Genomic DNA, 24,464 nt, shown 5'->3' on the forward strand with positions numbered 1-24,464 from the left:
TACTTCTAACTCCTCTTCACAGACCAATTTTCCCTGTGTAGTCTAAGCCTTGAATAATAATAGTGCAATAATAGAGTGCTCATATTTTTTGATTCGATTTATTGTTCTTTTTTACGTCTTACATCTGGCACCTTCTCTTGGGTGAACCCTTGCTTTGGATATTTCCATTACATACAATATCTTTCACCATTTTCTTTATCGTCGAGTGTTGAAGCATTCTGTGTTTCCTGTTTGCAGATGTCCGTGGACAGCAGAAAGAGGCCCTCAGTTTCCTCCAACTCCGGGAGCTTTGCTGTCTGGCCCTCTTCATTCCGGAGGCAACCAGCCAGAGTGCTGATTGTGGAGGCACTGCCGCCATGGTGGACGGAGACCTGCACTGTGCTCTGCGACGCCCTGGATAACTTCTTTGCCCTTGCCTGCAGTCTGGATGGACCCTGTAGGATACCGCTCCTCAGCCTGTACGCCCTCAGCAGGCAGCAGGAATGTCTTCTGCCATTTGTGGTAAGACAGATCAATGTTTCCCCTAGGTTTACTGGATTGGGTTGTGCAGTGTTTCCCATAGGATTTTGAGCGACAATGGGGGGTGGACTTCAGACCCTCTGGGGGAGTCAGGGGGCATGCTCCACCAAAAGAAAATGTTCTAAATTTTAAAGTTAAATCCATTAATCTGGTGAACTTTGATAGCAATTAAGGAGGCTAGATCTATGAAGAACCTTATGTGTGTTGTGCTGTAGCCTTACAACCTATGTGTTGGACACTGATCCCCAGCCACATACAACTACAAAAAGGGGGGAAAGTAGCTTCTTTTGAAAATATCATTCTTTGCATAAAAGAAATCACAGCACAGAACAATTACCTGAAATTAACAATTCATTGAAATTAACATAAATATTGAACTTCATACTTGCAGGGATTTTGAGGAAGAGTAGCAATTTGTTTTAAATTATGAACAGATTACTTCCTGAGGATATTGCAATTTATCAGGTGATTTTTCCTAAGATTTTAAGGACCATAATTCCTTCTGTATTAAGATTTTCATTTCATTTCTACTATCATACATACGCTTTGTGATCTTCAAAGAAATGAAGTCTTCGTCAACGTCTTTAAGACCGTGCGTTCAAGGTTCTGAACCAAACTCTTCATTAAACAGCTGTTTGTCAGTCACAGCCGCTCAACTACTGCAGGTCACTTTTTGCCATTTCAAAAAGAAAACTGCAACCAGCATCACCACTGGCTAAACATACATGTCGAGAATGGGCTCTACAGTAGTAGGGATCGACCGACATGGATTTTTTAGGGCCGATGCCGATAACGTTTTTTTTTTCATCAGGCTTAGCCGATGACGGATACGGACTGCCGATTTTCTTGAGCCGATATTTGGAGCCGATACTATTTTTGCTCCCTCCGTTTACATCATAAAAATTACACAATGATGATAACAAATGTTATGAGTCTCAATTTAAAAAAAGGAACATTTATTGAACTTAAAAAAACAATATTTAACAAATTGTAAAAACAGGTGAGGTAGAACAAGGACGCCTGTCTGTAAATAATGCCGGGAAAAACTATCGGCGAACGTAGCAGCCGCGCATCGGCCGAAGCCGATACACGCAAAAAACGCACACATCGGCCGATATATCAGTCGATCACTTTACAGTTCAATAAGAACACAGCGTTCAGTCTGTTATTCGCGCTTGTGAACGTGAGCGCACGTACAACGTGAGGAGCAGTGCGCTGCTGGGTGACAGAGAGCTGCTCTGCTGAAGTGACGCTGCAAAAACACACAAATACGCGTCTAGTCACGTCTTGGCACTGACTCTGCATGTAATCTATATTCGTGCGAAACATTTGCAGTCGCTTTCAGTGTGAACGCACCTTTAGAGATCTTTTAGTGTGCTATGAGAAGTGTAAAACAACATTAGATAAAATGAATTTGACTTTTCAGAGGGGGCGGGGCCCCATATACAATGGTAGGGGAAACACTGTCAAATGAAGGTAAAAGTTTTTCTAAAGCAATGAAAAACACTTTCTATTACTGCTTTCCCTTGTAGCTTCTCTCGTGCCTCTCTTCCCTTTGTTGTTTTTTGTCACCCACATTATGTCTAACTTTTATCCCCTTTTTCTCTGCCCGTCCCCTCTATATTTGTAGCAGGTTCGCGGCAACTTGGCCAGGCTGCATTCCTGCGTGGAGGAGCTGAGGTCTATTCCAGGGGAAGGGTGCATTAGGGGAGCAGCCAGAGGTGGGGAGCTGCTACGGCAGGCAGTGCTGGACAGTCTGCAGCAGTTTAAACAGTACATCAGACACACCAGTACAGGAAACCAGGCCAACAACAACACATCCGTGGAGGTGAGCCTACCTGTAGATAGACCTTGTTTCTGCACAAATATCAAAACCAGAAAACACAACGTCTTAATTAAAATCATTGTAAAAAAAAGTACCATAACATCAGTGAGTTTAGCCAATTCCTAATGATTATTGTAGATACTGGGGGACTGAACTATAGATCTCATTCAAGCATTACATTACATTCATTTCGCTGATGCTTGTCCAAAGCGACTTACAATTGTCGAGGCAGGTAGCTTTAAGGGCCTTGCATAAGGGCCCACACTGGGATGATCTGGAATCAAACCCCTACTTTCTGTACCAAAGTCAGCATTGTAACCCACTAAGCTATACCAGCTTCCAAGCGGCCATCTGTAGGAGAGGAAAAAAGACATAAATAACCACAACAGATAGGAGAGTCTCCACTTTTTCCATCCTAATGGATTCTGAAGTCATCTCCTCTAAATATCTGGTTTCTCTCTCTTTATATCTATATGAAGGAGCATCTCTTCAGCCGCAGGCTAGCTTAGACTATATATATATTAATACTAAGAATATATTCAAACTTTGTGCTAATGTAGAGAAGTGAAGAGGCGACATTTATACCTGTTAAATAGCTCTCTTCACATACAATTCAGTGTATTTAGCAGCAGCAAGAATCATATTGAATCATTAATTCCATTGGTATGTTTTTAAAAGCTTTAACCGTAAATTATAGTGGCTGACACTACATCTAACATCCGACCGTCCAATTAAAACCAGCTCATGTACATTTCAAATGCAACAAATGAGCTCTACTAACTGCTGCCGAGGCCTCTGTCTAGAAAGAATCGTCAAACTGACAGAAAAGCTCCAGGTTTCAGTGCATTCCTGCCAGAATATCCAATCAGCTGTCAATAAATATGGCAAATCCTTTGAGTGTACAAATTAATCTTGAATCATTTTCCATTTTTAAGTCACATCTGGGGCTCCACGGTGGTGTAGTGGTTAGCACTTTTGCCTCACAGCAAGAAGGTTCTGGGTTTGAATCCCGGTTCAAACCAACCAGGGCCTTTCTGTGTGGAGTTTGCATGTTCTCCCCGTGTATGCGTGGGTTCTCTCTCTTCTTCCCACAGTCCAAAGTCCATTGGCGATTCTAAATTGACCATAGGTGCGAATGTGAGAGTGAATGGTTGTCTGTCTCTGTATGTGGCCCTGCGATAGGCTGGCGACCTATCCAGGGTGTACCCCGCCTCTCGCCCAATGTTAGCTGGGATTGGCTCCAGCCCCCCCCACTACCCCTTAAATGGATAAAGCGGTAGACGATGGATGGATGGAAATCACACCTGCTTTTGGTGCCTGGTGTAATTTGTTTTCCACTCACTAATGCACACCCCGTCATGAAATAATTATCATTTATCATTATCATTATCAAGTTATTGTCATAACTACCAGTTAGATGCAGCACCTTTTAATGAAAAAAAATTATTCCTAGTCATGCTTTGTAATGCACAGCCAGCTTTAGGGCAATCCTCCAGCTCCAGGCTCAGACTGCAAAATTGCAGTTGAGGGGAAGGGGGATATTAGCCGGCATTACTGGAAGCGTCTGATTTCTTAGATTTAAATGCTGGACAGACGCGGGGAGCCAGCAGCGAAATTAGCCACTCACTGGCTGCCTTGTTAAATTTGAACAACATGTCCTCTGGATACAAGGCTCTGGGCCTGTTGACGAGGATTTCACAAAAGTCCAGACAGCTTTATTGGGAAGCTCTGGACAGATGATTACACTAAGACCCACTGTTTCCGACAGCAGTAGATATGAATAGCACTATTAGAAGGCAAGGGAGACACTGAGCAGAAGCATGGCACTGTGCATGTGCGTCTTTGTGTTCCTGATCCACTTACGCAACACACATCTCATTCATATACACGTTTATAGCATGCACGTGTGTGTGTGTGTGTGTGTGTGTGTGTTTCCTCCTTGACGATGTGCGTCAGTCCTCAGCAACAGATTCTACTTTTGGCCAAAGAGCAGGAAGCAGATAGCGGAAGCCATCAATAATCACATTATAATCCTCATTTACTGCTGCTCTTAATGTGATTCTGTAATGGTGATTAACATATAATAATGTTAGTTTATCTTTCTTTCACCCAGAATAATTTCATCTCTTTCCTTCCTCAGATGTAGCAAGTGCCTATTTTTCATCATCAATATATTAATATCAATTTATGGATTTGTAAAAATAAATGAAAAAACATTTGACAGTGCATTGCCAGCAGGTTTGTTTGTGTCATGACTTGGGAGATACAGAAAACTGTAGAATTACCATACAGCAAGATGGCAGTTAAAGATATTTTTCTTTTTCTCAGGAAATGTGTTTTTGTAGAGTTGTGTCATTGTTAGATGAATATACCACTATTCTGTTAGGGTGTATTTCTTTACTTGGACTACGACAGCAATTCTTACATTGTGTGTTTTAATTTGGTAACTTGTAATTTACTGTATGTCAAGGCTCTAAACCTTAACAGAGAAACATCACAGTCTGACCCAAAAAATGCTTTGCTGTGGTGATTTTGTCGCTGTTACTTCTTCAGATAGGATATATGACTTTTGAGAAAAATAAATTGTGGAAAGGAACAGCCATGTGGACTAATAATAACACAATTAAAACGGATCAAGGTTTTTTTTGTGTGGTTGTTAGAGAGCAACAGTGTTGGTTTACTTCAAAACAGTAGGATGGAGAGCAATTACTCGCCAAAATGCTTTTAAATATCATATGAATATTCATAACTTTCCGATGATGGTTTCTTATCATGGAAGCTCCTCTTTCCTATTTGTTCCTTGTTTACAGGGAAAGTTTCTGCTCTTATTCATAGGTTACTGTGGTGACCGGCCAGCCGGGGCAGGGAATCGTCCGCCAGTTGGAGATGGGCCTCAAAGATGCCGACCTGGTGTCACTCAAGCGACTCTTGGTCGTGCAGACCTACAGTGGAGGAGACTGGGGCCAGGACACTCCCTCACCTGAAGCCGCACTGTACACTGAGACTGATGGTAGGAGACACACACATACAGTAAATGCAGACAAAAAAATACACACAGACTGGATCACAAACTGAGAGTTAGTGCCCTTACTGCTCATGCAAGGTTGAGACATCGACACACTGTGTCTGTACAGGAGCATTGATACACACAGTCATACAGCTTAATGTGTGTTTGTGAGCAGACTCTACTCCGACTCACTTTCCGCATATTCATCCTCCTAGCTTTCTTAATTATCATCAGATGAGTTGTCTTGCGTTGATTAATTTATTACTGTACTGTATCTGAACTTCTGTTTGCCACATACAGTATTTACACTCAACACTGGAGACACACGTCATGTCTGTCAATCCTCCCAGAAAGCCTTCTCTCATAATGATATGCCATTCTTTTTTTAATAAGTATGACGGTTTAAGTGGTGAGGGGTGTGGTCTGAATGAGTAGAGAGAGCTGTGAGGATTGGATGGAAATGAAGACGAGGAAGAGGAGAGAAATGGAAAGTGAGAAGGACACATACAGGGAGGAGAGAGGAGAGAGTGGTAAACATGAGCAGCATAGATTTTCTTCTTGCAAAAATATTTATGCACCATCTGAAATATTTATGCTGATAAAAATATAGTTACCGTATCAGTGGAGAAAATGGCAGCAACTTTATTTTCTCAGCAGTTATTTTAAGATGTTGGAAAAAGGTGATGCTAATCATGAGTCTTAACCCACCTGACACAATTATGTCATATGTAATCCAGCACGCAACCTCACCCCTTATTGTCGGTTTATTTTTTTACATCATATCTCGGGTGAAATGTTCTTCTGATTGTGCCAATCAAAAAGAAAGAGCAGTGCTACCATGTGTGTGTATGCAGTCCGATTGTAAAAATATAGATGTAAGGAACAAAAGGTGATTTAATAAAGGCAAAAACAAAAAAGAGACTCACAGTCTTCGGAGGGAAATAACAAAGTCCAAAAAAAAGGGGGGGGAAAACTAAAGACTACATACAAAAGGGAAGCAGAGCTGATTGAAACACAAAACATATGTTACATTAGATTCATTTTGCTGACATTTTTGTCCAGAGCAACTTATAATCTTGGCAGGTAGCATTAAGGGCTTTGCCTAAGTGCCCACACAGGGATGACCTGGAATCAAACCCCAGCCTTCTGTACCAACGTCAGCAGTGTAACCCAGCAGAGACTATAGCACAAGTCGTTCAAGCCCTTTGTTATTATATGTATCCATCAATCTTCGTGGCGTGTCTGACTGTTTCTCAACATTGGCCAATAGAAAAGCAAAGCCATTCAACGAAGAAATATTTGGAATGGAGAGCTGGAGACGTGGATTCGTGGTGACCACAGTTTGATGACAGAGAGGTCGACCCCTCTTTTAGCTGCTGCAATGCCAGTGGGACTTGATCACTGGGTTCCTCCACAGTGTTGTTTTCTCAAAGTGTTTACAGCACGAGCGCTTGGAACACGATCGTCACCCCCGACGCTTTGAACGTGATGCCTACGCCCTCTTAATTGTGTCACCACTAGTGGTGCGACAAGACCATTGATGTCCCACATATTGCTGTTTTATTAAAAGTTCTTTCCACTGTGGAGAAAACATGACTGTTGCAACCATTACATCTTTATAATGTGTTTTACTAGTGTCGGCTGGCTTAAAGCCCAGATCCCCTCTCTACTGCGTTAGCTTTGCGGACATGATGGATGTTTTCTCTCATAAATACTAAATGTTTTAGTATGAACTAGTCACTTGCATTAAAAAGGTGACAAATGAATCAGGTCATACCTTCTTAGATATGGGGAATCTTTGGTGAGAAAACCAGAAACCTGGATGTATATTTTTTATCAGTTAAGCCTGTAAGAATTGCCCAGCATAGAAAAAGGGAATGGGGTCAGAACTGCAGCCAAGAGCTACAGTGGCCTTGGAGTTCATCTGGCTGAAAACTTAAGCAGGCTTACATCAAAGATAAGAAGTTTAACTGTCTAGCCATTATGAGTTCTACTCAGACTGAATGTTCAGAAAGGTCCTACATTGTTTTTCGTGGAGACACTGCTACCTACATTGCAACAGGTTGTTCACTGTGTTGAAAAGAAGAGGTCAAACAGTATGTGGAGTGTAAACCATAAGAGAGACTTTCAGAAATAACAGTGCTTTTCATTTACATGACCCTGAGGAACACTTGTCTGAATGGCTGAATTGTACAATTTGTTCTTTCAATTTGTAAATCGATTTTGGTAATAAAGAAAAGGGGCGTGCAACGAATATATATCACTCGTAGTCCACTAAATTCAGGAAGCAGTGTTGATTCTGGGAATACTCTGGAATCTGAACGCGTCTGTGTGTGTAAGATGCTGGGTGGGAGTGTTCTGTGGGAGGGAGAGATCTCAGAAAATATGTATCATTTAACAGCCAACTTTTTATTTTAACTGTGTGTGTGTGTGTGTGTGGGTGGGTGTGGGTATGTGTGTGGGTATGTGTGTGTGTGTGTGTGTGTGTGTCTGTGTGTGTGTGTGTCAGTCCATGGAGTGCAGTATATTATAGGCGGCGGGTGTGGTATCCATTTTTTTTTATCTGTCACTGCGAAATTAGAGCAAATGTCTAAATCAAAACTATTTCTATAGTGGAAGCTCAACTATGAATTGTGTGTGGGGGGGGGGGGGGGCCCTTGTTGCTCATGTATGTCTGGACCAATTACAGTTTCTCATCTGAGGATTTCAGACATTATTGCAAACTGTTAATATTCTGGTTGGTCGACTCTTCTGCAAAGTGTCTGTTAACGCTTGATTTAAGGGGGAGAACAAGGTTTAGGTGAAGATAAGGTTTCAGGCTAAGCAGCCGTGATGTTTAAGGTTAGGGGGGTGAGGGATTACTTTTGTAAATGCGGGTCCTTACGACGAGTACAGATGTTCTAATGATACTGTGGTTGTACAGTTGAGCACCAGGGAGAGGATCCAGAAATGTGTCACAGATTGAGAGGGAAGAGACAGGAGGAGGAGCAGAGTGAGACAGAGACAGAGATGATTATGGCACCAGTGGTTTTGGTTTCTCTTCTCACATCTGAACAGCCTATTTTAAATCATAATTATATCTTCTCAGGAGTAGCAACATCTTATTCAAATTATTCTCATTATGATTATGCTCATCATTTCAATATGTAAATTTACAAATGATGATTTTTTTTTGGGTGGGTAATTTTGGCCACATGGGAGACAAATGTTGTGTAATGATAAAACAATATACAGAAAATAACTGTTGCAGACAAAACACAAGACAGAAGGGGCTCCTTTTGTTTGCATTGGGCATTTGCCAGAGATGTTCCTCCTCCACACCAGTAGAACGTGGAGAAAAGCCTTACTTTTATTGTTCCCCGTGGTGAAACTGGTGTCAGAGTTTGAGATCGGTCATAACAAGGTTGTTACGGATTGTTCGAGAGGGTCGTGCATGTTTTGCAGGGTTGTATAGTGTATTTAGTATCCGCAGTCCCCTCAGCATATCCGGTTGATGTAATTAATTCAAAGTACTCACTTTACAGCTGTTGGGTCTACCTGTCATATTTTCAGTCGTGATCTCAATCGCAAAGTAGGGGGCTGGAAGGATGGGGGCAGAGGAGAGAGGCACATGAAGAACTCTCCTGTGCACAGAGAGGGACAGACAGAACTATACAGAAAATAACACAAAGATGTTGACGGAGGGAGGAAAAGAAAAAGAAAGATGATCAGACAGGTATTGATAACAGTGTCTTTCTCCTGGACTGATAACAGTATCAGAGGCTCTTTGCCTGATTGAGGACAAGGAGGGTGGGTGACATCGCTGGAGTTTGACAGTGGTGTTGGCTGGCACTGAGCCCTAATTGCCTTTTTGTCCAGCGGGTGTCTACTCTTTACCTCACCAGTGAGTGCAAGATAGCCCACTATGTGCTTTACTTGACGTCAATACTTCTTCAAGAGGTCCACAGCTCCTGCAAATAGTCACTTAGGAAATATGCGACAATTTGGATATGTTGGGGATTGATCCCAGGAAAATATTGAAAATCAGTGTTATCAAATTCATTTTCTCTTCCTTGTGGTGAAACCTTAAGTATGTCATGCAAAAGAAGTTTGTTACTACCAGGCAGTGAGAGTTTGTTGCTGAAGGACTCAATCATTGTGACAAAGAGAAAGAAAGAGACTGAGGATGGGGATGTGCCAGCTGAAAGTGAGGAGCAGGGAATGTGATGGATGAATTGGATCCATCATGTATTCTGCAGGCCAAAGGAAGATCCTGGCAGACTTAGCAGTTTAATACTTTCTTCCCCTCCAGACGAGAGAAAAATGAATATGTCCATGCTCTCTTGAGTCTCTCCATCTGCTGCTGCTGCTGTTGTGTGCCTGGGTGTGTGTGCGTGTGTGTGTGTTTGTGTGTGTGTTTGTGATGTGAATTCATCACAAAGAGACAGAGCCTGTATCTCTGTGTCCATATTGAGGTTGTGGTGTGCAAGTGGTTGCACATAGACAAGCTAATTCACCAGCTTCCAATTGGGCTTCATTTCCAAAATCATTATTTAAAAGCCTTGTTCCCCTGGGTGTCTTTTTCAAAACATCCATCACATCCATTTTGTATCACACAGGCAGATTATATACACACGTTGATTCAAATACAGACAAAACTTATACTTAACTTGGAGGACACTTGTCTACAGGACACTTGGTTAAAAAAAAAGGAAGCAACGTTATCGTCAGCATTCGGAAACCCACTGTGACAGGCAGCTATGCACGTACACACACACACTGGATCTCAAGACAAACTACTTCAGACAGTCTGATGCGCTTCTACGCTGTATATTTTAAATTCTCTACCTTCACCTCAACTCCACACTTTCAAATGAATGCCTTCCTGGATTTGACCACACACCAGGCGACCTTGCTGTCTTTGTGTTGCATGTAAATGCAATGCTTGAATACATGCAATATAGTCTGTTTAATATATCTCTCTTTTCACTTCAACTTAATAATAATGGGATCCATTTAAACAAAGAGTATGTACCACTTCACCTTCCAGTGACAACTCATCATTTGCGTCTTGTTCTGATCCACAAACTATTATATGTTCAGAACAGTATTTGACTCTGAATTCCTTTGGCGCCCCGCGTGTATTTTTTTTGTTGATTTTCAGCATTTTCCTTTTTAGTATTTAAAGCTGTATGCAACTAATTGTGCTTGTGTATTTGTGTGTTCTTAACCCTTTTCTGTCCTGTGCCTTGTGATAAGGCGTCCAATCCGTGTGGCTCATGCGTCTCGAAAATCCTCATCGCATTTATCATGAATACCCATTCAACTAGTTTTAGTCTTTTTCACATCACCTCTCAGCTTTGACGTCGCATTTATCTCATTTTAAATACCCAGTTTGCAAATGCCTCTCAACGTGACAACATGCCGTTCTATCCCCGGTATATTTAGCCCTTAAATCCGGCTCTCAAGTGACAGTCTTCATTCTGTTTGTGAGATTTCTTGTGGAGGTTGTGCATTGATTTATTCTCCTCCAATTCACCCATCTGTCTCACGTCAATACCCTCCTTCATTGCTTTGCCAGTTCAGCACAGAGCTTGGAGGTAAACATTATTTCCTCAGATAGTGTGTTCCTTCAAGAGGTTTACAGCTCTGCTATAGTCAGTAAGGGAATACGCTGTGGGCAGGAAGCCTTACATGTGAATTTCATTCTTATTTACTTGTTGTGCATCCTTGACAATTACTAATTTTATTTTCCTCTGCTCATGAGTAGTTAAGAATTTTGAGTGTTTGGCAAAGAGTGGAGATGCTGGGGATTGAACCCAGGACCTCATACATGCGAAGCATGCGCTCTACCACTGAGCTACATCCCCTCTGCAAGTAACATGAAATGTTTAGACTTCATGATGACTGTCTCTCCGCTGAAACATTGTTAGACTGAGCATTGAAGCAGAGGGAGATACAGAAAGAGATGGACAGGTACAAAAAGATGTTGCCCACGTGAGGAAAACAAAAAGAGGGATGATCAGACAGAACAGTGACAGAAGGATGATGATAAAAGCATCAGTAAGTGGCACTTTTATCTGGTAATTGTTACGTGGAATATTTTTTGTAAAGGTCTGTCTTTTACACTTTTGGTTATTTTTACATTTATATTACACCGATTCTAGGCGTTGACCCAAACCCAACCCATAACGATGTAACAGCTCTCAGAGGGTGTATTGACAAAGATATACCCCACTCAAATCCCTGCACACAGAATTACCTTCATTACAAAAGAAAGTATATTTTCAATTTCACTTCTCCTTTTCTTTGCATAGACACAAGCTTATTTGCACACAAGTCTTCCTTTTCACTTTCACAGCTCTGAGGTTAATTTTATATCCTCACACATGTTACGTCTCCTTCAGTGGGTTGACGTCTCTGCCACACTGAGTAAGGAAATATGCAACAAAGAGTGGAGATGCTGGGGATTGAACCCAGGACCTCATACATGCGAAGCATGCGCTCTACCACTGAGCTACATCCCCTCTATATGCAGTGCCTCACCTCTGCTAAACTCCTATGAGAGCCTGACTGCAACTTAAATATCTTTAAGACTGGCAAAACAACAGACATTATTAAAACTATTGTCAGACCTCTTACTGTTGCACTTTGTTTCACGTTAGTAATTCCACTCTTTATGTTACTGTTATGTACTTAAATAGACAAACTGTGATATGCCGTCTCCTTTCAAAAGCCACTACAAAACCAATAATCAAGGCTACAGGATTCTTAAAAAATGGGAATTAGAAATTAAGTTGCTTATAAAAAATTATAAAACGTTGCTAATTCATGATTCTAATATGCTTCAGTTTATGGGGAGCTCATCTAAATATTAATACTGCAAGTGTTGTCTATAGTACAATTAAATGTTCCAATCTTTAATATACTATTGAATGGGAAAGACTTTTGGGCCCTACTGTAATTACTTACTAAAGTAATTACTAAATATATATACAAAAATTGTTTCAACTTGACAGAATTATCTGATGTTTCATGGATGAAATTGATTAGAGAGGGACGGTGTTTGCTGTTGTAAATTATCATAATCCTTATAATAAGAATAGTTTAGATGTGTGTGCTCAATAAAAATAAAACAATTGTTTATAAAACCACTGGTTAAAAAAAAAGTAGCAAATCTTAGTCTTTTTTTGTTTCGTCTGGGACTTTTTGAGCTACAGGTCGAAAGCAGACTCATGTCTTGGACTCAAACTGACATCCCATCAGTGATTCAGTGGTATTTCATTCAGTGTGCATGTGTCTTCTTCTGCAGATTGTAAATTTTTACTTATTTATTATTTATTTGTAAATTTTTACTTATTTATTATTTATTTGCTCTATGAACATTTTTAACATCCTGTGTGCTCGAATACAGATGTGTCATGAACGAGTGACTCACCCTTTCTCCACTGTGCGTGAGGGGTGCACCCATGTAATTTTCACTTTTCTTTTAATCATGCCCGACTTCACAGGATGTGCCGCGCTCCATCAAAGCATAACAGAGAGATGAGAGGACCGTCTCCCCTTTTCCTTCTCTTCTTCTCCCTGCACTTCTTTAATCACTCCTTTTCTTTCTCCTCCGCCTCACTCTCCCTCTTCTTAGCTCTCTCTCCCTCGCTCTCTCTCTCCTCCCTGGTATTTTGCAGGGCTTCCTGTGAAGTATCCCATTTCCTCTCTGCTTTAATCTCGCTCTCGCCCTTTCGTATTTGTATTACAGTGGATTTACGATATATTAGCCTAGATTTACTCTACTTCTCTGCATAAACCACTTGTGATTTTTTTTTCAAGAAGTGGGTCCGCTTCGATTAAACCAGGCTTCATTCATTAAAACACTACTTTCACAGCAGTCTGTAATTTTGAATGGTATAGGCCTTAAAGAAATGTGTCTCAGTTTAAAATGTGTATGCAGATGCATGCAAATATGTATGTGTAAAAAAAACATGCACTGTAAACACGAAATTAAGCATCATGTTCATCAGCCTAGAACATTGTTGCGCCAGATCAGCATGTTAATGTTACAAAGATGACAATGCAACGTGACTAAACAATACATACTCTATAATGTGAAGGGAGCCTGTTTTAAAGCTTTTACAGTCTGGATCACAACTGAATATCTACGTGGTGCCAAGACTGTGGGTGTTCTGTATTGTGTAATCATATCAACGGTTTCCATTGCCTGCGGTATGTACTGTGTGCCTTTTCATCTGCGCGACTGCCACCTTGAGAACGTCATGCTCTTTTTGTCAAGCGCCTTCATTCTCCTCATTTGCCTCCTACAGAACACATAAAGTCATCCCCACACCCCACACAGTTGCGCTTGGATCAGCTTACATCTCACATTTTGAGAATAATGACTCTGGAAAATTTTCACCCCTCGAGAAGAGGATTATAATCCACTGGCCTACAGCCCAGAATTATAAAAAGGGTAAGACAAGGCCTCATCCTGAGGGTGCCCAACAAGCTTTATTTCACGTATTACATTACAATAATACTGTGAGACTTCCATCACTCCTCAGAGGCATCTTCTCTACCCAGTTGCCATCCTCTTCTCAAGGATTTTAGACTTAAAGAGCATTTACAGTAGCTTTTTCCAAAGATGGTTTGGCAGAGCAAATGGTTGCAAATGTGGTCGTATTAACTGGTCATCTGAACGGTGAAGTGTCTCTGCAACCTGATTCCAAATGAGACTTTAGCAATAAACTGCTCAGCCTTAATAAGGGATTCACACACTCGTAACACTCCGGGCTCCAAATAGCATTTTAATCATGAGATACCTGTTGAGAAACAAATTAGAATGAGAATATAATTAGAATTATTTTGAACAGGAGTAATAGACTTTGGTGCTTAGACCCTGGCAGGAAGTAGAACACCATTGAAGCAGTCCTTTCACCCGGGAGTCTAGACACTGACGGTGGTGATGAGGAATGGAGCAGGAAGTCGGGACGTCTCATTGAAGGGTTTGATGGGAGTTGTCCAGGCATTCAGAGTTGAGATGGTGGAGGTGGGTCGTGCAGTAATCTTGGTCCTGAAATGACAACTGAATGCCAGGAGAGAGAGATAACTTCTTTTTCTAAGTCTGATATCTTACAAGTGATTGGCTCGACGCGAACCTGTCAGATTGTGATTAGGTGAAGATGAAAATGAGCAGGTGGAGCTTCGAGTGGGAATCAATCCTGTACATGTGAATCAGAAGCATAGATAAGAAGACTTTTGGCTACGCTTTCTTTTCACCCGATGACATCATTTCTCTGAATTCTCCAAAACATCACGTTTTTTTGTTGGGAAGAAAAATATTGAATGAAAATAGTCATCCAGTACATACCCCTCGTCACCTTTTGATAAGCCGATTAGCTTTTCCCCTGTTTCCTGACTTTATTCTAAGCCAATTGAATACTTGTTTTAGCCTTATTGATATATATGGGATTATCATATGAAGTTTTGTCGGGGGAAGACATCCGTAGTCGCCTTATGCACTGCAACAATGCATGCAGGTTTTTCTGAAGTCAGCATGAGGCCTCAGCAGTCAGAGTTACTCAACGGGGAAACACTGTCTGGTTTTATTTCATTGTATTGATTCACATTTCTTTCAGTGTCCCCCTTCTTCTGTCTTGTGCAGCTAACTGCAGTGTGAACTCAACTCCCATAGGATGTTAACAACGACCATTCCTACAATTTTTGTGTAATTGGTTCTGTGAAAAGAAATACTTTCCACTCTCCGACAGACTTTTCCTCCTCGGCAACGATTCCAATCCGCACACCTGCAGCCGCTCAGCCCAGGGTAACCCTCTCCCTCTCTACCTCTTTCTCTGTCTCTGTCAGCCACATCCTTTTCCATCACAGTCAACTTTTTCAGTTTGCCCTGTGGTTACTAAACATATTCAGGAGGAAACCCCACCCAGACCCGCTGACACGAGCGAACACGCCCGACCACAGCTTCTTCAAAACGTTCACACGCTGCAGAGAACTGCACACACACATTGGCAACATGGATGAGGACAGTGAGGGGGAAGAAGCTTTCTGTTGCATTGTTTCATTTATTTTTCGATAGATAAGGATGAACATGAACAACATTGTAAATCAGGAGTGCATGTTTTTTCATTTTGCCATGCACACGCCGTGTCAAGGTCGAGCTGTTCGCGCCTCTGTGTGACGTTAGCAGAGCGGCAGGAGATCGGACAGATGGAGACCGGCATCACTCTTCACACCAGGATATGCAACCAATTAGTCCCACCCTGGCTGTTTGTTGCTCATCTGAAACGCCTCATCTTATTTGTCACGTCCACGTTAATCTTTAAATCATTTCCATTTTACTTTTTTAAAAACCAATATCTTTTATCTGCACCTTAATAAATGATTAAAACAAAACTTGATTTTATTTTGCACAGTGGTTTAAAAATAAATGGGTTTAAAAAATCACACAACAAAAGAAGACGAAATAACAATAAGAGAGACAATTATGAAATAATAAATAAAAAAAACATTGTTTAAAAACAGTTTAAAAATCAGGTGCTATTACCTGATAGAACTTGATACTTAAAGGTAGCAGGAAGTGTCGACTTGATGAAGTTGATACTTCACTGTAACGGGGTGAGGGGTTTACGTTTTCCTGTGGTCGCAGCTTGCAGGCAGAGTGGTTTCAGTGATGCCTCATTTTTGCTTCTATTTTTTCCCATAGTAAGTATTTTTAAGAGGCACAGACTAACAGATGGTTTGTCAAAAGTAGAGCAAGGAAAAGAAGTGAAAGAAAACCAAGAGAAGGGCTCCTCAGAGTGGTTCACAGCTATTAAACACCTTGCGAGTCTTTTTACACTGTCTCCTCTCAATTCTCTGCCTGCCTGCCTCTGCACCGTCAATCATATCCCTCTTCTGCCTTGTTCACCTCTCTATCCAAAAGGGAAAGGGTTGGAGGCTGAAAACCGTATCTGAAAGTCAAGACGTGTTGTGAGACAGTTGGAGTCAAGGATTCATTTTGTCCTCTGAGAACACAGATCAAGCCACTTTAACTTTATCAACCTCTAAACATCTCCGTCGTCGTCAAGAATGGCAAAATTAAAGAAAATGTCCCTATGAGATTAAATGTAACATATATTCACACAGCTTAAAATGTGCTAAAAGTTTTTTATTATCCCAGTGCTTTTACTTCAAAAGCAAAAATTGTTTTATCAGCAGATCACAGCAATTAAACTCGTCCTCCCAATTTTCTTTTGCCTCAGGTTATAGTTTATACTGCGTCTTGTGTGTCTCTCTCATCTTGGCTTTTAAGGAAAACATTGTCGTTCTTCCGATAGTTCCTGAGAGGTCTGTTATCTACTATCGCCTTTTGCAATCTCAACAGCTCTCATCTTTTCCCTGCACTCTGTTTTATCAGTCTGCTCCACCACCTGTCACCTGTCACGGGTATCATGGTACTTTTTTAGGTTAAGGGGATGTTTATATCCTAAAAAGGGATTTTTTAAATCATCTTTATTGGTTCCCTTTCTTTTTCTGTCGCCCTCTCCTCTCTTTTGAGCCTCACAAACACAGTCTGCAGAGCTCGTATCATCCTCAAGTGCTTCAAAGGAGTCCTCCAGCTGCCGCCCCTCTCCGAGTCTCTGTGTCCGTCTCCATCTCACCCTCTTCCCCTATTTTACACATTCTGCTTGAAACAAGCAGTTGGTCTCCTGCTGTCACTTTGCTCTCTGCTGTCTGCTGGCCATGCTCATTAAAACATGATTTATTTCCATTTCTTTTTAAATATTAGTTAGGTGTCGGGACAGATTTGTGGTAGCCTAGAGGAGAGAGGAAAAATTAAAAACAGGAACATGGAGGGACCAGTTGGCAAATTTTAAAACCCACTTGCACTTTGCACATGTACAGAATCAAACGTACCTAAGGCTCTGCCACTAAAGGACGTCCCCTTTCTTTGACCCTCTCTCTACGATTCGTCTCTGTGTCGCCTCTCTTGTCCGTCCTCCTCAGTGACTACAGCGAGATAACTGTGCAGTCGTCCTTCTTGTCCCTTTTCGAGTGTCCGTCTACTTTAATTGTCTCCGTGACCGCAAGGCAATTAGGGTCAAACACAGCCGCTGGCGCGTCGAGCGCCTGTCTTTTAAGGCCAGATGATCAATGTCCTGTTTGTCACAGTCCCCAACGACATCAATGAGCTATTCATCATTAATGCTCAACACGGACACACTGACAGCGTGCGGTATCACGCCGTAAATCGAGACATGGACGTCAGAGGGGAATTCCGCAGACAGACATTCATCAGCGCTAGCGTCATGTTTATGCACACTGTTGTGCAGTTTTGGGTTGATATCACGGTATTACATCATCCCCCATAATAAATGGCCCCAAATGTGTCAAGTAGCAGTGTTTTTATTTGTTATATAAGCAGAGTTACTTGGTGAACAGAGTGGTTTTCTAATCGGACGATACATTTGTCAGATATATTCAGAAAGTAAGAAAGACACTGTGGAAAACTTTCATTACATAATTATTCATCTACCTGAATGTTAATGGCTAATTCAGGTTGTTTTGTTATGATTTGTCGGTGAAATTTGGGATAATGGGTAAACAAGCCTTATTTTTTACAATGCACCGATAGCTAAACGCAACAGTAAAATGTCACCATTATCAGCAGGGTTGATTGAAACCTACAAAAGTATGATCTAAGTTAAAATGCAAGTTCCCTTTAATGAGAGAGATCAAACTCTGTCACTGAGAAACAAGTTCATTTACTCTCAGTTCTAATGCAGTTGTTTTGCAACTGTTGTCTGACCTCAATAGAAATGTAGAATGCATGTATTTTTTTACATAAAAAAAATAGATGAATAGGCCTTAAAAAGATCTGAACCGATCTTAGCTCATGAACTCCAAATAACAGAACAAAGAACTCCGAGCTACTGATGTTTTTAATGACGGACTTCAAAGTAGTCCTCCATTAGTCGGCTCCTTCTGGAAATGGACAGTGTAATGGTGAGAGGCTTTCAGGAGGATTCCCACCATTACGGAGCAGTGTCCATTATCTGTGTCCGGTGGAGCTGATCCATATCGAAAAGAACCAGTGAAAACAGGGCTGTAGTGTTTGTGCTCCACTGTCTCCTCTAGTAATGCATTAGCTCACAGTGTCGCTGGTTTCTGCACCCGAGCTAATGTTGCGTTGGTCGATCATGAGGATGAAGCACTCCTCCTAATGCACAGAGGAAAAGGGAACCATGACTGGGCGTCGGCCAGAGGGAGTGGGGACTGAGAAAAAGAAGTTGTGGGAGAAGAGAAAGGAACCGCAGAGCTTGAATTACAGAAATCAGGGGATTTTGAAATTGGTCCAGTGTAATTTGTGTATCTTTATATTATCTTAGTCACCAACTTGCAAGGCAAGGATGATCCCGGAGACAAGAGACAGAAACAAACAGATCCCCTCATGTCCAATTAAGTTGGGTTTTTTTCTCAAAAGTTGTTAAAGTTTTAGATTCAGATTCATTTGAATACAAGCCATGATAATAATGAATTTTAAACCAAAAGTAAAAGCCTATACCCGCTTGACAAAGGTGTTAACTATAGCCTTCTGTGAGAGCCATCATATCCGTCATTCATTCAACAGAAAGGACAAATGACTCTCAGGGGAAATTACAGCTAAAGTGAAGTCGTTACATTTCCATCCATTCCAAAAGTGTTTCAAGGTTATTCACGTGCGTGCGGAGATGAATCACAAATGTGTTTTACCGTTTGGCAAATCTCTACAGTGCCCGAGTTTTGCGGCACCACAAAATATTGACGAGGATGTCGCGTCTTAATTCTGGAAACATAAACGATTCATCTGGATGGAAAAAGGTTTTTTTCCATCATTAGACTGGAGCCAGAGGAGAGATGCTAATGTAGAAGTAAGTAGGCAACACTATGGAGTTAGAATTGGGTCATCAATACAGCGCACAAAAAAATGACTCACGAGCGATGTATTTGATTTCACACGCGCATATATTAACCATCGCGCGCAGATTTAAATCACTTGAGGCTCAAGAGGGTCTGCTCTCGCTCGCAGGAAAACCAGCTCCGCTGCACGAGGGTTATTTCTGCGCTCGCGGTGAAACGTTACACTCTCGCGAGAGGCTGCTCGTGGAGCGCTTTGTACGCTCGCGGAGGGGGCGGAGCCTCTGGACTTTGACTGACAGCTCTTAGGGAGCCTGGAGTTGGATTCTCACGTAGGTAGGATACTGTTGGCAAGGCGAGAGACAGTGGCCGCATCAGCAGTGTGATATCTTTTTATAGAAATGATCACGGTAATATTCGCTATTCATACATTGTCAAGTAGGCTGTAGCTGTCAAAATAGAATCAGAAAAAAATGGTGTTTATAGCTTGACTGTGCATTACAGGGTTGATGTTATACATGCAAAAAAGATTGATAGCTTTTATAGGTAGCTAACAAAACGTAGCTATCAAGCAGTTTTTGACAGCTACAGCCTATTGAAAATGTATGAATAGCGAATATTACCGTCCGTTGACTCTCGTCCTGCCTGTCATGAAGGGACTAATTACATGTTATTACAGTCCCTGGCCAGTAGAGGGCTCTAGGAGTATACTCAAGGGAATTACCTATAGGCAGGTGCAGAGAGAGGGTATATGTCCGGAGGCTTGAGAGGCTTTACCCCCACGTTGGGCATGTTATGATGTTCTGCCAGCTCCCTGAATAAAGTCACTAGAAGTGGAAATGCCTGGGTGCTGATCATTGATATACGAAGATATCACACTGCCGATGCGCCCCGTGTCTCTCGCCTTGCCAACAGTAACCTCCCTACGTGAAAATCCAACCTGGCAACGCCAGGCTCCCTAAGAGCTGTCAGTCAAGGTCCAGAGGCTCCGCCCCCAAAGTGTCAAAAACTTTCTCTAGTGCGCTAGTGTAACATGTGCACCGCGAGCGCAGAAATAACGCCTTGAGCAGCGGAGCTGCTTTTCCCGCGAGCGAGAGCAGATCCTCTTGAGCCTCAAGGGATTTAAAGCTTGGCGCGATGGTTAATATATGCGCGTGTGCAATCGCATACATCGCTCGTGAGTCATTTTTTTGTGCGCTGTATTAATGACCCAATTCTAACTCCATACAACACCATTAGCAGTGATTCTCTATATTACTGTCCGTGTGTTTCCAGGGATGTAATGAGTCAGCAACGGGAACTCGAGTCCTGCCGTTATTATTCACTGGTGCAACAGATACAGTGTCGTGGCTACAGTAAAGGCAGTTTGGTGAACTTTTGGTTAGAAGGGACGTAACTGAAAAGGCGGTGCATAGCAGTCAGATGCTAAAAGCCACAAGTGTGTAGTCGTCATTGATGTACAGATTCTCTTAGAGTAGACACGATGAAGACCTGATGGTGGATTTGACAGTTCAAAAAGTAAAACAAACAATTCATCTTCCCATCTGAGACTGTTGGAGCTAATATAGAATGGTCATTACTATCTCTGAACTATAACTGAACAACAGTGAAACGTCTCGCATTTAGCATCTTAATGGTTTACAGTTTTTCTTTCAGGGAATGTGTACAGTAGTGTGTGTTAGATGGGAAATAATTCACTATGATGATTACATCCTGAATAGCTGTCAGTAGTTGGACAGTCACCCACACATCCTCATGTGTTTTCACTGAGATATTTAACCTGTAATCCTCGACCATGAGCATGTGTCACTGTAAATTTACAACACCACACACACTTGATGAGATTTGACCGTGACCGTGCTTCCTTACCTCAGCAGAGCATGTGTGTCACACTTTATCTTCTCACGTATTCGCTCGAGCGCACACACACACACACACACACACACACAGATGACAAGTTGAAGAGATTCAGGCTTACAGGACATTTACATGGTCTGGCTCATAATTTGATAGATTCTTAATCTTTCACACTGACAGAGCAGAGAGAAAGGAAACAGAAAGGGCGAGCAGCATGGAGTTCGGGAGGCAGGGATGATAAAACATAATTGATTTTTTTGTATATCTCACACACCTACAGTAAACAACACACACCATTTGAACTCGGCAAAAGATTGAGTGGGAGAGACGGGGGGATTTAGCAGGGTAAACAAATCCTTCATGAACGCAGATAAGCCTGCTGGAAGAGAGACGGACAGCATCATTACTTCAGTTCACATCAGGGTTAACTACGATCACCTACCCCCACCTCGGCGGGTAACATATTCCTCTGTGGAAAGCATAATCACACTCTCTCACACACACACACACACACACACACACGCTGTTGTCTTGAGGCCTTTATGCTGCAGTGAGACGCTTTCTCTCTTTCCATTTTCCTGGATCTCTTTCTCTCTCACAAACATACGCCGCTCCCATCAGTCTCCTCATCTATCTCATCTTATCTTCCACTCTCCTCCCTCCTGCTCTTGCTCTCTCTGTAATTTATACTTTCTTCCCTTCTTTTCTCTAACAACGTCCATAATTCTTCCTCTCTTTCCTCCCTCTCTCTCTCACTCACGCAGTCAACTGCGCACTCTCCACTCCCATTCCCCTGACGGACACTATTAGAGGGAATGGCTATTGATTTGCCACAGCCCTTTTTCCTCCATCTTGGAGCATCTCGAGGAGTTCTCTCTTATATCAAAGTCAACATTTCCATAATGGAAAGAAAACAACCTCTTTGACTGTACATGTGATATCCCTTTACCTCAGCAGTTCCTTTTCTGTCTCTCGTTTTCCAATCAGTTTTGGGTTTATGTGAATTGATCCAGGCTTCTCCCTCCCCTTACTTGTAGATCCTTTTGTTTTTCCCTTGTGATGGCCCCAAAGGCCCATTTGCTGCTGGGTTGCCAATCTGACAAGTGGCTGATCAGGGCAATTGGCCTGAACCTCAGTTGATTTGACTGCCAAACCAATATAAAAGTTTCTGAGCAGCCAGTCTCTCGCTCCTCTCTGGGTAATTTGGTTTGGTTGCGTTGTTGTTTTGGTTTTCTTATACCTGTTCATGTCCATGCATCTGTACACTACGGACACTTCTGATAACTGACTGCATATTTCATTTAGTTTTCTTAAATATTATTCAGTTTGAATTAATGAGTCATGTGTGGGTTAAGGTTAGGGTTAGGGTTGTGGTCTCCACATTTTAGCCTTCCTTTGAGCTGGGTCGTGACACCCTAGACACTCTTTCTCTTCAGTCATGTTGCATACTTACAGGATCATAGTAATGTTGAATATATATATATACACACAGACACACACACACACACACACACACACACAGAAGGATACAGGGCCTCTTATAGTGCTGATCCCAAATATCGAATAATTTCCACTAGTTTTTTAATCCATCGTTCAGTTAGAGTTGGAGCAACGTGGCACGTGTCAGAATTGAAAGCTAAAGCATCTTGACTTTTTTTGACACATAAAAAGGGAACTTGTGAATCACAAGTGCTATTACTACATGCTTACCCTCTTAAACTACTCTCTCACTCTTTCTCTCTCTCAGCCTTCATCCTTCACGCCTTCACCCAGCAAGGATCAGACCACAAACGTCCATCGGTAAATCCTTAGCAAACATAATTCTTTCCCATCAGATGAAGTACTTATTTCCAGATGTAGCACTTTGGCCCACAGCCAAAAATAGCTTCAGTTCTGTATCTCCTTTATGACAGATGAAAAGAAGCAATGACACATTTTATACTAGGAATTTAAAGTTTCTCCGGTTCCCGACTGGGATGTTTAAAAAATACTTTGCATGTTCTCAATCCATCTTCGCTGTCCCCCTTTTCCGTCAGCCTCTCCCCCATCTGTACCCCGTCTCACTCCCTACAGTGCCTCCTGCTCATCTCCTCTCCCTCTTGTCCCATTAGTTATCTCCTGATGGGTCATTAACTATTAAAACACCAGATAGAGGGGGAAAGAGGAGAGGGGTCGTTCAACAGGGTTTGTGTCTAGTCTGCGATAATAAATGGAGACTGGTAGATGAGACCAGAGGGAGAACAGGAGAGGAGGGTGGGGCGGGTCCATAGGGTCATTTTCTGTTTGTAGTGATAAGTGGAAATCAGTAGGAAAAGAGATAAGAGCCGGGACAGTTCATTCTGTCCTCCGTGATAAAGCACTGGCAAAGAAAATGAGAGAAAATAGACAGAGATATGCATGGATTTAATAAAATAAACCAATGCAGAGCAATAGTCATGCTGCTTCGCCTGTGTCTACATCCAAGATGCAGTCCTGATTTTTCCCCTCCAGCGAATCATCCCTAGGGCTTATTAACCCAGACAAGGGTTAGGAAGGTCTTTGCATTATCCAGAGACACTGAAAGCCTCAGAGGTTAACAAGTTCAGACTTTTCAGTCACTGAGGCCAAACTCTCTCTGACAATTTATTAAATGTTGCTTCCATCTAGTGGTCAAAGAGGGAAGTAATTGAAAAGTTAATTTTCCCCAGGAATGTCTTGATATCAGCCTGAAATATGGAATCAGAAAACAAATGTCAGAGTAATTAAATGCATAATGCCTCCATGTGTCCGTATGCAGAGGGTCTGATGTTGGGGACGGAGGTCGACCTGCAGCGAGTGGAAAACAGTGTGTTCGCCATGGAAAGCGTGTTGAAATCCTGGCTTCAAGAGCAGGCAGGGGACAGAGAGCACCTCCACCTCCTGCTGCCGAGCCCAACGAACAGTCCTATTCCAGGTAAAGATACTGCACTCACACACTCACACACTCACACACACACTCACACACACACACACACACACACACACACACACACAGGGATGTTTTAACCGATCAGCATTTACCGAAAATATCAAAAGTGGTGCTAAAGCCAAGAACAACATACTGATGATTCAGGAATCTGTGACATGTTGTTTTGATGCATGTTATATCCCATACTTTTGTCCCTTGTGTAGTGTGTGTGAAGTGCGACATGCAGGAGCGTCTGATAAGCCCTGCACTCATCCACCTGACCCCAAACCTGGGAATGGATACTGAGAGTGTCCGCCACTTCCTGCCTGTCACCAAGAGCTTGGCCAATCAGAGCCCACAGCCACAGAGACTGAACGTAATCAAGTAAGAAAAGGGAGCAGCTTCTTACTGTAAAATTTTTAACACACAATCGACCAATCGCAAGTCAGTCTCAGCTGTCAATT

At 42.0% G+C, this 24,464-nt stretch overlaps 1 protein-coding gene and 2 non-coding genes across 5 annotated transcripts in view; 1 reads left to right on the forward strand and 2 right to left on the reverse strand.

Annotated features, from left to right (window-relative positions):
* LOC118301390 (meiosis 1 associated protein) overlaps positions 1-24,464 on the forward strand; it is a 34,138-nt gene that overhangs the window by 1,978 nt on the left and 7,696 nt on the right. For all 3 annotated transcript variants that reach the window (XM_035626863.2, XM_035626862.2, XM_035626864.2), the window contains exons 2-6: positions 238-501; positions 2,150-2,347; positions 5,180-5,354; positions 23,851-24,006; positions 24,225-24,384. In XM_035626863.2, the coding sequence (XP_035482756.2) occupies positions 238-501; positions 2,150-2,347; positions 5,180-5,354; positions 23,851-24,006; positions 24,225-24,384 (953 nt within the window). The remainder of the gene's footprint in view (positions 1-237; positions 502-2,149; positions 2,348-5,179; positions 5,355-23,850; positions 24,007-24,224; positions 24,385-24,464) is intronic.
* On the reverse strand, positions 11,129-11,200 carry trnaa-cgc. The gene has a single exon. It is a non-coding gene; the product is annotated as a tRNA-Ala (tRNA).
* On the reverse strand, positions 11,786-11,857 carry trnaa-cgc. The gene has a single exon. It is a non-coding gene; the product is annotated as a tRNA-Ala (tRNA).

Source organism: Scophthalmus maximus, chromosome 2 (assembly GCF_022379125.1).
Source record: "Scophthalmus maximus strain ysfricsl-2021 chromosome 2, ASM2237912v1, whole genome shotgun sequence".
NCBI lineage: Eukaryota > Metazoa > Chordata > Actinopteri > Pleuronectiformes > Scophthalmidae > Scophthalmus > Scophthalmus maximus.